The sequence below is a fragment of the Amia ocellicauda genome, chromosome 15 (assembly GCF_036373705.1).
Source record: "Amia ocellicauda isolate fAmiCal2 chromosome 15, fAmiCal2.hap1, whole genome shotgun sequence".
Taxonomy (NCBI): domain Eukaryota; kingdom Metazoa; phylum Chordata; class Actinopteri; order Amiiformes; family Amiidae; genus Amia; species Amia ocellicauda.
This window is the reverse complement of record NC_089864.1, coordinates 22,409,704-22,421,576: the sequence shown is the minus strand read 5'-3', so window position 1 is coordinate 22,421,576 and position 11,873 is coordinate 22,409,704. Positions and strand designations below refer to the sequence as shown.

The following is an 11,873-nucleotide window of genomic DNA, read 5'->3' as shown; positions in this document are numbered from 1 at the left end:
CTCTCCAAGACATTAAGGTTTCGAGGCTGACGTATGGCAACTCGAACCTTCAGCTCCCTCCACAGATTTTCTATGGGATTAAGGTCTGGAGACTGGCTAGGCCACTCCAGGACCTTAATGTGCTTCTTCTTGAGCCACTCCTTTGTTGCCTTGGCTGTGTGTTTTGGGTCATTGTCATGCTGGAATACCCATCCACGACCCATTTTCAATGCCCTGGCTGAGGGAAGGAGGTTCTCACCCAAGATTTGACGGTACATGGCCCCGTCCATCGTCCCTTTGATGCGGTGCAGTTGTCCTGTCCCCTTAGCAGAAAAACACCCCCAAAGCATAATGTTTCCACCTCCATGTTTGACGGTGGGGATGGTGTTCTTGGGGTCATTCCTCCTCCTCCAAACACGGAGGGTTGAGTTGATGCCATAGAGCTTGATTTTGGTCTCATCTGAGCACAACACTTTCACCCAGTTCTCCTCTGAATCATTCAGATGTTCATTGGCAAACTTCAGACGGGCCTGTACATGTGCTTTCTTGAGCAGGGGGACCTTGCGGGCGCTGCAGGATTTCAGTCCTTCACGGCGTAGTGTGTTACCAATTGTTTCTTGGTGACTATGGTCCCAGCTGCCTTGAGATCATTAACAAGATCCTCCCGTGTAGTTCTGGGCTGATTCCTCACCGTTCTCATGATCATTGAAACTCCACGAGGTGAGATCTTGCATGGAGCCCCAGACCGAGGGAGACTGACAGTTATTTTGTGTTTCTTCCATTTGCGAATAATCGCACCAACTGTTGTCACCTTCTCGCCAAGCTGCTTGGCGATGGTCTTGTAGCCCATTCCAGCCTTGTGTAGGTCTACAATCTTGTCCCTGACATCCTTGGACAGCTCTTTGGTCTTGGCCATGGTGGAGAGTTTGGAATCTGATTGATTGATTGCTTCTGTGGACAGGTGTCTTTTATACAGGTAACGAGCTGAGATTAGGAGCACTCCCTTTAAGAGAGTGCTCCTAATCTCAGCTCGTTACCTGTATAAAAGACACCTGGGAGCCAGAAATCTTGCTGATTGATAGGGGATCAAATACTTATTTCCCTCATTAACATGCAAATCAATTTATAACTTTTTTGAAATGTGTTTTTCTGGATTTCTGGATCAAATACTTTTTTCCCCTCACTGTATATAGATATAGATATATATATATATATATACATACATACACACACACACACACACACACACACATGTACATACACACAAACAGAAGAAACAGCTCACCCACCGTTGAAAGGAAATCTACCGACTTGCCTGAAGAGAACGGTATTTGATGAATGCACAGACCTACTACCAGTGGTCACCTGGCAAAAATTATACAGAAACTGCGGACGACACAAGGGCGCATGGAAAGATATCTGCTTGGACTAAGAAGAGATTGAAAAAAAAAAAAAAATGGATCAGAGAACAAACCAAAATATGGGACATCACTGAAAGAGTGAAAATGTTCCAATGGCAATGGGCCGGACACACTGCAAGAACAGCTCAAAGATGGAGAAAGGAAACTATTGAATGGATACCAAGAGATGAAAAAAGACCTGGAAGACGACCACATAAAAGATGGGAAGATGAAAATCGATATATAAGCTGATGGTGATTATATAGATATCATCACCATCAACAGCTGGATGAATGCCGCCCCCCTACGTCACGCCTGCAAAGTGTATGATTTAATCTTTCCATCTTCTATGTGGTATACACACACAAACCACACAATTAAGACCTGAACTAGTCTGCAAATGGAGGATATTACAGATATAATCACACATGGTCTCGGCAGACAGTACAACCTGGCACCACACTGTCATTGGAATATACACTCACCTAAAGGATTATTAGGAACACCTGTTCAATTTCTCATTAATGCAATTATCTAACCAACCAATCACATGGCAGTTGCTTCAATGCATTTAGGGGTGTGGTCCTGGTCAAGACAATCTCCTGAACTCCAAACTGAATGTCTGAATGGGAAAGAAAGGTGATTTAAGCAATTTTGAGCGTGGCATGGTTGTTGGTGCCAGACGGGCCGGTCTGAGTATTTCACAATCTGCTCAGTTACTGGGATTTTCACGCACAACCATTTCTAGGGTTTACAAAGAATGGTGTGAAAAGGGAAAAACATCCATTATGCGGCAGTCCTGTGGGTGAAAATGCCTTGTTGATGCTAGAGGTCAGAGGAGAATGGGCCGACTGATTCAAGCTGATAGAAGAGCAACTTTGACTGAAATAACCACTCGTTACAACCGAGGTATGCAGCAAAGCATTTGTGAAGCCACAACACGTACAACCTTGAGGCAGATGGGCTACAACAGCAGAAGACCCCACCGGGTACCACTCATCTCCACTACAAATAGGAAAAAGAGGCTACAATTTGCACAAGCTCACCAAAATTGGACAGTTGAAGACTGGAAAAATGTTGCCTGGTCTGATGAGTCTCGATTTCTGTTGAGACATTCGGATGGTAGAGTCAGAATTTGGCGTAAACAGAATGAGAACATGGATCCATCATGCCTTGTTACCACTGTGCAGGCTGGTGGTGGTGGTGTAATGGTGTGGGGCATGTTTTCTTGGCACACTTTAGGCCCCTTAGTGCCAATTGGGCATCGTTTAAATGCCACGGCCTACCTGAGCATTGTTTCTGACCATGTCCATCCCTTTATGACCACCATGTACCCATCCTCTGATGGCTACTTCCAGCAGGATAATGCACCATGTCACAAAGGTCGAATCATTTCAAATTGGTTTCTTGAACATGACAATGAGTTCACTGTACTAAACTGGCCCCCACAGTCACCAGATCTCAAGCCAATAGAGCATCTTTGGGATGTGGTGGAACGGGAGCTTCGTGCCCTGGATGTGCATCCCACAAATCTCCATCAACTGCAAGATGCTATCCTATCAATATGGGCCAACATTTCTAAAGAATGCTTTCAGCACCTTGTTGAATCAATGCCACGTAGAATTAAGGCAGTTCTGAAGGCGAAAGGGGGTCAAACACAGTATTAGTATGGTGTTCCTAATAATCCTTTAGGTGAGTGTATATCTGCAGTTGTGGTGCCCTAAAAAGGAAAAAGAAAAAAACTCAGATAAAAAATAAAACCTGGTTAGAACATGACCTTCTTGTTCTAGTCTGTTCCTAGAATAAGGAGGCTTGACCCATTGACGTTTGTGTTACAGTGCAGTTTGAAGTGCTTTCTGGAAAGTATGTTAATTACATCATGATGCAACCTCCCCTTTGCCACGGTAGTACATTCAAAGCTCTCCGTCACTGCTCTCTGACTCATTGTGTTAAAGCTTTCAATTCATTAATAACAGATTTGAACACAACAACATTGATAATCAAACAAATCACTTACATCTGTTTAAAGACAACTGAAGAAATAAAACTATACATCTTAGTTTTTGTACAACGTCTGGCATAATTCCATGTTTTCAGATTAAACCAATCATTCTTATAGGATGTAGTGAAGACCTGTTTTATCAATGATTTCACCAAATACTCACCAAGTTCTGCTTTTTATTACAGAACAGAATAAATAATAATTAAAAAAGGATCTTTCAGTGAACATAATAATATTAATTATTATCAATTCAAGTACATTTCTAACAATCATTGGTTTGAATGTGCTTATTATATTCTAAAATATATACATATATGCACTTTAATACGTTTATAATTTAATTACACTGAATACAATTTTTTTTGTAACATTTTTGTAGCCGCTTGGAATTTGCACTGCTTTACAAAAGGTAAGATGCACTTCAGCAACTGATACCTAAGTGTATTTATTTCCCAGCTTTGGTGTTGGAGTTACAGGAAAATGAACACCTGTGAGCCAGAAACACTTCATTTCTATGGCTTATCTATTTATTTGTTAGTTTAACACTTTTTTTTTTTTTTTTTTAAAGAAAACAAGCAATAAGATCATGATTTCAGATTCAAAATTTCAATTATAGAACAATGTGCTTGTATGTTTATAGTGCAGTACATTGTAATCATCATTTTGACTTACAAACAGGATTGACATGATTGTCAGCAGTGTCTCCTACAGGAGTGCTGTGCTGAGCGGGGGACAACCTGCTCTGAAAACCGCACGTGTCCTTCTTGTGCGATCACATAACATCACGGCCACAGACCAGACTTTCACTGGCTCGTCTTTCAGGTCCATCAAGGAAGTACATTTTTTACATTATGACATTTTCCAATCAGACATACCGACGAACAAACAAACATACAAATAAATAAAAAAATGCTACAGACATTCAAAGAGTGAGGAATGGGGAAAAGATTGTCTTTTGATTTTCATTGCCAACCTGTGAGCAGGGAGAGGTTTTTGAGTGAAAATGGGAATACATTCGTCCTCTCTGCAAGTAAACCCTAACACGGAGACTTGTTTTTCTATTCACACCCCAACACTGGTTTCTCTTTGACAAACTCTGAATCACATGGATGCTCAACACGTTGCAGGATGCCTACTTTTCAGTGTGGTGCCTAAAATAAACTCCCTCTTTACTTCATAAAAAGAGGTCTAGCTACAAAAACGATGATGTTTGGAAAGTGCAATCAGTCTAACATGGGAAAGTCAAAGACCAAAAACAGACAGAACCAAATCGCATTGATTTATGCCATGCTGAAGTGAATGACTAAGTCAACTAAATACATCTGGTATACAAATACTTGCTGTGAAAGGCTACTTTTTGAATGGTACGACAATCATGGGATTCCAAAGAACACATCACACAACAAACAACTGGAACTTGAGTTTTACACAACCTGTATGCATTTATATGGGATTTCCAATTCAGATTGTACACACAAAATGACCAAACCTACTCTATGACAATCCATTGTTAACCCAAGAGTAGGACTAAATGGCCAATTCGATTTCAAATGCATGGAGTGATGTAACGGTTATACAGTTAAATCCTAGAAAATCCCACATTTTGGTACAACCATGGTATAACTTACATAGTAGAAATAAAACAGGAAACACAAATACAGACACTTTCTACGTACTCTTTTTCCTAGTAATCATTAACTACTAATTCAAGAAGATGTACAATTCATATTTTACAAACATATTCTGTAAGGCTCTTAGTGACATCGAGTTTTTGTTTTTACAAAGCAGATACATTAACATTTCTAGTCATGACTCTTCTGTGAACTGGTCTCTCATTATAAAGCTTTTTTTACATCTGAAAGAAAGCTGCAAAGTGGTTGAAAGTACAAACTCTAGATACATTTAATCACATATAAAAAACAATTGTGGCCAGGCAAAAGTGTCATGCCCTCAGTTTTTAAAAGACAATTTAATATTAACATGATTTAAATAAAGTTGTGTGGTGTTATTAGCAGTAGTCAAATAAATTAAAACAACCTTTCATAAACGTGCTATTATTTATACAATATTGTGTTTGACTAAGCATAAATTTGATTTTAAATTAATACACATTAGAGCTGGGAAAGACAACTCTTACATTGAATATTTACCTGTGCTTCTAATTTCATCAGCTTCATGTTTCTTTGAAGATAAAACATTTTACAGACGTTTCTAAAAACATTGCCAACCAATGCTTCTGGAAAGAGATTTAAAATCAGCAAGTGAAAACCTACTATGATACACATAAGGAGTGTTTTCCAAAGATTGCTCAGTATCAAGTCGTACAACAATAGACAAGAAAAATACTTGTGACAAGTGAAAAAACACCTGTATGAATGCACCTTTGGATGTTAACGGCAGATCTCTTCCACGCTGCCTGGGCGTCTACTGTCGCGAGCAGCAGGACTTCTTCTTTGAAGAGTCGTCCACTAGTTGAATGGTTTTCTCTTTGTCTTTGTCTTCTTGTTCCTTTAAAATTCTACAACATGAAACGCATGTGGAATGGGTCAATTCTTAAGATAAGATAAGATACAACTGCAGTTAGGGTGCAGTATTTAATTGCCAATAAAGCCATCATGAACACAATCAATGGAAATACAAACGGCAAACAAAGGCGGGATTAGGAAAAACAAACCCAACTGACTCACAGACGACTCCAAACAATAACATCCTAAATTAAATGGGAAAATACACCAAAGACAAAATACCCTGGGTGTGCCACAGTGAAGTTTACATATCTTGCCAAAAAACTACTTATTTATATCACTGTGAATAATATTTAATTATGCCGAGCTATTACTCTCATCTATTGTTTCTGAATCGAGCCAATCTCACATTTCAAGGCAGACACTGTGGTCCTTGAAATATGTAACTTTTGGTCAAATATGAATTGAGGTGATAACCTACTGTTCCCTTTCCCAAACATACTTACAAATTTGTTGTGAAACGCTGCATAATTTAACAACCCAAATCCTACAGATAGGGGTCTTATAGGGCTGGTTTCACAGGCCCAAATTATCACTATCTAAAATAACACTGGTTATCTCATGACTAGAGTAGTCCTAGACCAGTGCTAATGAAGGTCTGTGAAACCAGCAAATTAAGACCAGAGACAAAAACATTTTTTAAAGTGATCTCACTAATTGGTATTAAATAACATGACACCTGCATTACAAATGAGCTTCTACTTACTTTATATTAAATAAACACTTGAAAGCTTTGAATTAAATGTGTATTAGTAAGCAGCAGAAATATATATATATTAGACTTCTGCATCAATTGAAATCCTTTTAGAACCAAAGAGGAGTATTTATTTCATTAAAAGCACAATCATCTGTAAAAAATCACTCTGAAATTTAGGTTAAGGTATAGTAAATCCCGATATATATTATGATTAAGCAATATAATCACATAGCAGAAACATGGAAAAAATAAGGCAACCTCACCATGCATATTTACTAAAGTACATCTATATAGAGCAGTAGTGTATATAGCAATCTGTTATTTAAATGTGTGCTTACTGCATACTGTGTTGATCTTTTTTTCAGGTATTTTTGGATTTAATTTAATCCTATTATTACTTGCCAAGGCAGTTAGCTGTATGAGAAGTTGCCAAAAGGACTACAGTAAGCTGAGAGAGAGGACAGACACGGGGGAAACAAAAAAAAAATCATAGAAAGCGAACAGAAAACCAGCTTCAAATCTAGTGTTCTCTAAAGTCTGAAAGAAGACAACAATGCAGCTCCAAAACACTTCAGCTAAGCACTCCACTGCACAAAAACAGATGCAGATGCAAGTATTGAAAACCCTTTGACCTTCAGGATACTACTAAAATCATGACAACAATAATAATGAGTTTAAACAAATGAAATAGGGATGAAATGTATGTTTGTTGGTTCTTTCTACTCTACAATTGTCAGATTTAGCAAAAGCACTGTTCTTTCATTAAGAGAGGAACAGCCTCGATTGTTATTGATTTGTATTAGTGTAAGTAGAGCCCATTTCTAAATTACACTGAATTCAATTTCAATTGCTGACCTTTAGACTCACAACACCAAACTAGGAGGCAAACGCACATTATATAATGAAGAAATAAATGCCTGTTTATGTGGACTGAGAGACTAATGATCTGTAACTGCACAATCCTTTTACTTTAAAATAAAACAGAACAGGTAACTTTGAAGGAAACTGAAATATGATGGTTGCCAAGGATGCTTTGCAATAGGGCTGAGATTAGTTTAATTATGCGGCTCTGCTCTGTTCATTGTATTTTTCCCCAAACAGCCCAGACAGAATGACAAAGTACCCCGTGTAGGTTTCAGATCTACTGATTATAAATCTATTACACCACAATACATGCCTTCAGAGAACTTTGTTACTCACTTTGCCAAATGAAGCATCAACTCCGTGACATTGTGACCCGAGAAGGCACTGCACTCTGAGAAAATCAGCTGGGAATCCTGCAGAAGACGGGAGACTTTGGTTAAAATGAGCCACATGACTGGTCTCCAAGCATTGCCATGTAATATTTGTAAACCAAAGAAACAAAAGGAAAAGAGAATTAACCAGACCGAATGCATCCAGAGATGGAATTTGTCAAAATGCACCCCATTTTCAGCAAAGAAAACAAACTATAGCTTCATTCATAGAAAATCTTACCAGGAAATAATGATCACCCACTTTAGTTATTACATTGTTATTATTTGTGTTATTACACATAGTTTTTTTGTTCATAGATCTTTACTTCACATTTCTGAATGGACTCTCCTTTCCCACCCCCCAAAAAGTTCTGAATAGAGTCTTTCATATCAGTTGCTTATCATACCAGAGCCTCTCCAAGCCAGTTGCAGAACACATCCTGAACACACTGAACGGGCTTATTTTATTGTGCACACAAGCTGACACCTAAAGACTGACACCACCCTTAATTACCCCTCCCATCCCTCCACATAAAGAATGTTTTTTTTTTGTTTTGTTATTATTATGGATATGAAGAGTGCAGTCTGGACAAAGGCTGGTCAGAGGAGTCTCTTAGCAATGGATCTCCATGGAAACAAACAAAAAAGAAGAAAAAAGAGCAATGATTAAATTATCAAGAGGTAAAGAAGCACAGGTCTGACTAGAATTACTTCAAAGATGATACACACACACAAACACACACACACACAATTTTAATTTTAGTTGAGCTATTCCCTTACTGGAGTGGATACTATAAACAACCATTAGCAATATTAACATAAGGAGACAATGATCCACCAACCTTTGCTAATTTCTCCCCCACTTTCATCTGGACTTCTCTTTCACTCTCCTTGTCAGTTTTGTTCCCAAGCAGCATGATGGGAATATCGTCTCCAGCGCCTTCCTGTGAAAACACCGGAGATGAAATCCTAATGCAGTCCATTAGCCCAGGTCTTACCTCACTGCACACACTCAAATCGGTTTTCAGGGGGATTCAACACAAACAATACACAGGCCTTTTCCTACATCAGAGGCTTCTAAGTAGTGTGTTTTCTAAACCTCGTGCTCCATGTACCATGTGTTGTAATAAAGGTGCACTATGCTTGACATGGCATTTGGTGTTCCTTCTCCCATTACGTAAAAACTCAATCAAGAAGGTCTTCGGTATTACAGGAAAAAGTATTTACTTCTATACTTAAGAACATAAGAACATAAGAACATAAGAACATAAGAACATGAAGTTTACAAACGAGAGGAGGCCATTTGACCCATCGTGCTCATTTGGTGTCCATTAATAACTAAGTGATCCGAGGATCCTATCCAGTCTATTTCTAAATGTTCCCACATATTCAGCTTCAGCCACATCGCTGGGGAGTTTGTTCCAGATTGTGACGACTCTCTGTGTGAAGAAGTGTCTCCTGTTTTCCGTTTTGAATGCCTTGAAGCCCAATTTCCACGTGTCCCTGGGTGCGTGTGTCCCTGCTGATCTGGAAAAGCTCCTCTGGTTTGATGTGGTCGATGCCCTTGAATCAAGTCCCCACGTAGTCTCCTCTGTTCCAGGGTGAAAAGGTTCAGGTCCCTCAGTCTCTCAGTAGGACATTCCCTTCAGACCTGGAATAAGTCTGGTTGCTCTCCTCTGAACTGCCTCTAGAGCAGCGATATCTTTCTTGAAGTGTGGAGCCCAGAACTGTCCACAGTATCCAGATGAGCTCTAACTAGTGCATTGTACAGTCTGAACATCACTGCCCTTGTTCTCAATTCTGCACTTTTGACAATATACCCTAACATCCTGTTTGCCTTTTTTATTGCTTCCCCACATTGTTTGGATGGAGAAAGTGAGGAGTCCACATAGACTCCTAGGTCTTTCTCATGTGATACTTCATCTAGTTCTATTCCTCCCATAGTGTCATTATAGTGGACATTTTTGTTGCCTGCATGTAATACCTTGCACTTGTCCACATTGAATTTCATCTGCCAGGTGTCGGCCCACAACTGAATATTATCTAAGTCCCTTTGAATAGCCTGGGCTGCCGAGATTGTATCTGCTGAGCCACCTATTTAGTATCTGCAAATTTGACAAGTTTGCTAACTAACCCAGAGTCCAGATCATTAATATAGATTACAAAAAGCAAAGGCCCTAATACCGATCCCTGTGGAACTCCACTAACAACCTCACTGCAGTTAGAAGCGACTCCTCTAATCAACACCCTCTGTTTCCTATACATCAACCAGTTCATAATCCATCTACTTACATTACCCTGAATGCCTACAGCTTCCAATTTAAATCTCACATTTCTGGTATCTTCACATTTAGTGACTTCTTTGGACCACTGGAAATATTCCTCCACTTTCCAGCTGGCCAGGTTTCTGTACATTAATGTTATATAAGGAAAGGTACAATACAAAAAGCGGAAAACGGAAGAAACTTACATGGACACTCGTCAGCCAGTGGCGTACAGATGTAAACGTCTGTTCAGAGGTGATGTCATACATCACAATAACTCCATCAGCCTTTCTGAAGAACTGCTTTGTAATACTGCGATACCTGCAAGGATGAATTATGGTTATCTAGATTTCCATATAGTTCAGGAAACAGACTCTGTGGTTTCCGGGCTTCCTACCCGCTTGTGATCTTCTCCACCTTTGAAGGGGAGAGTTTTTAAAGTGGCTGAGAAGATCAAAAGCAGGCGCGTTTGAGTCGAAATAGGTAGCTGTGATTAGAGTGGGAGGCCGACAACGTCAAAAGCACTTGAAAATTTGAAGATGCTTTTGAACACAAGTCTGCCTGTGAATAACGATTAACCTGATAAAATGATTTTTGATCACACGTGCATCACTGGCCTCAATGAATAAAGAACGACTTTACCTTTCCTGTCCAGCTGTGTCCCACATCTGCAGCGCCACCTGGCTGTTTTCTACTGTTACTGTTTTAACACTGTAGTCGATCCCTGTTGGTAATAGCACACATTTATAACAGGCGGTGATTTTAACAGAAGAAATGCCTAATGACATTATAGTTATTATAGTCGTGATTCACTAAAATGACAGAAATACACTAAAAAGTAAATGTTTATTTTTAAAACTGGACACAGTTATTCAGTTAATGTGTTTCCATTAATTATTGTTTTTGGAATTAAAACATTATACATTGTTTGTGGAAAGCACAGTTTTGGATAGTTTAGAAATATGCCAATGCAAATCTGATCCTCCACAGCATTTAAATAGTGTTTCTATTACACGACACTGATCTCAGATATGAATTGCCAGTGTCAGTGACACATCAACGACACTGCATCCAGTGAAAATGTTTACAAGTCATCCAAACCCAAGCTTAAAATATAACTGTCTGCAACACGACAAACTGGAGAAACAGTCCTCAACAGCCCATACAGGCTTGACATGAGCGTCCTGCAGAAAAACCCTTATAGCAGCAGGTTCTCCACAGGCCTTTTCAGCTGTTGAGAAGTATCAGCTGAGAAGCACAGACGCAATAATAATAAAGACACAAATGCATAGACATCGTCTGTGTGGAGCGCTACACACCTACAGTGGCAGATGTGCCGGGGTAAAAGCAGTCATCACAAAAGCGTCTTAGGAGGGAGGTCTTCCCCACACTGGAGTTTCCCACGAGGACAATCTTAAACAAGCGATCAGGAGTGGAGACCATGCTCTCCTCCTGGAAACAACAAAGCATTCAGTGACTCTGCAGTGACACATCGGTACGCAATACTTATATTCAATATTGCAGAAATGGGATGAGAGACTGGGCAACTGCTTGTTAAAGCACAGCCATAAGAAGGGTCTAGAAGAAAAGTTTTTGACTTTTCTGAGGCCCTGTAAAACAAGAGTCAAATCTCTGAAAATGTTATTCAGGGTAATTATATTTGAATAGGAATAAGCAGTGTTCTTCATTGCTTTACTTTTTTATTAAAATACAATTATAATAAATTAAGATTGTAGTATTTGCCAAAACAACTTTAAAGATATTCTCCAGC

The 11,873-nt window shown here is 39.3% G+C and overlaps 1 protein-coding gene across 1 annotated transcript in view; it reads right to left on the bottom strand.

The window, feature by feature from the left end:
• Positions 1–3,985: 3,985 nt before the first annotated feature.
• The window catches only part of cracr2aa (calcium release activated channel regulator 2Aa), a 45,248-nt gene continuing 37,360 nt past the window's right edge, over positions 3,986–11,873 (bottom strand). Inside the window, exons 13-18 of the mRNA XM_066724170.1 lie at positions 11,422–11,554; positions 10,745–10,826; positions 10,309–10,423; positions 8,681–8,782; positions 7,804–7,880; positions 3,986–5,899 (exon numbers count right to left, since the gene is read on the bottom strand). Coding sequence (XP_066580267.1) covers positions 5,806–5,899; positions 7,804–7,880; positions 8,681–8,782; positions 10,309–10,423; positions 10,745–10,826; positions 11,422–11,554 — 603 coding nt within the window. The 3' untranslated portion in view covers positions 3,986–5,805. The remainder of the gene's footprint in view (positions 5,900–7,803; positions 7,881–8,680; positions 8,783–10,308; positions 10,424–10,744; positions 10,827–11,421; positions 11,555–11,873) is intronic.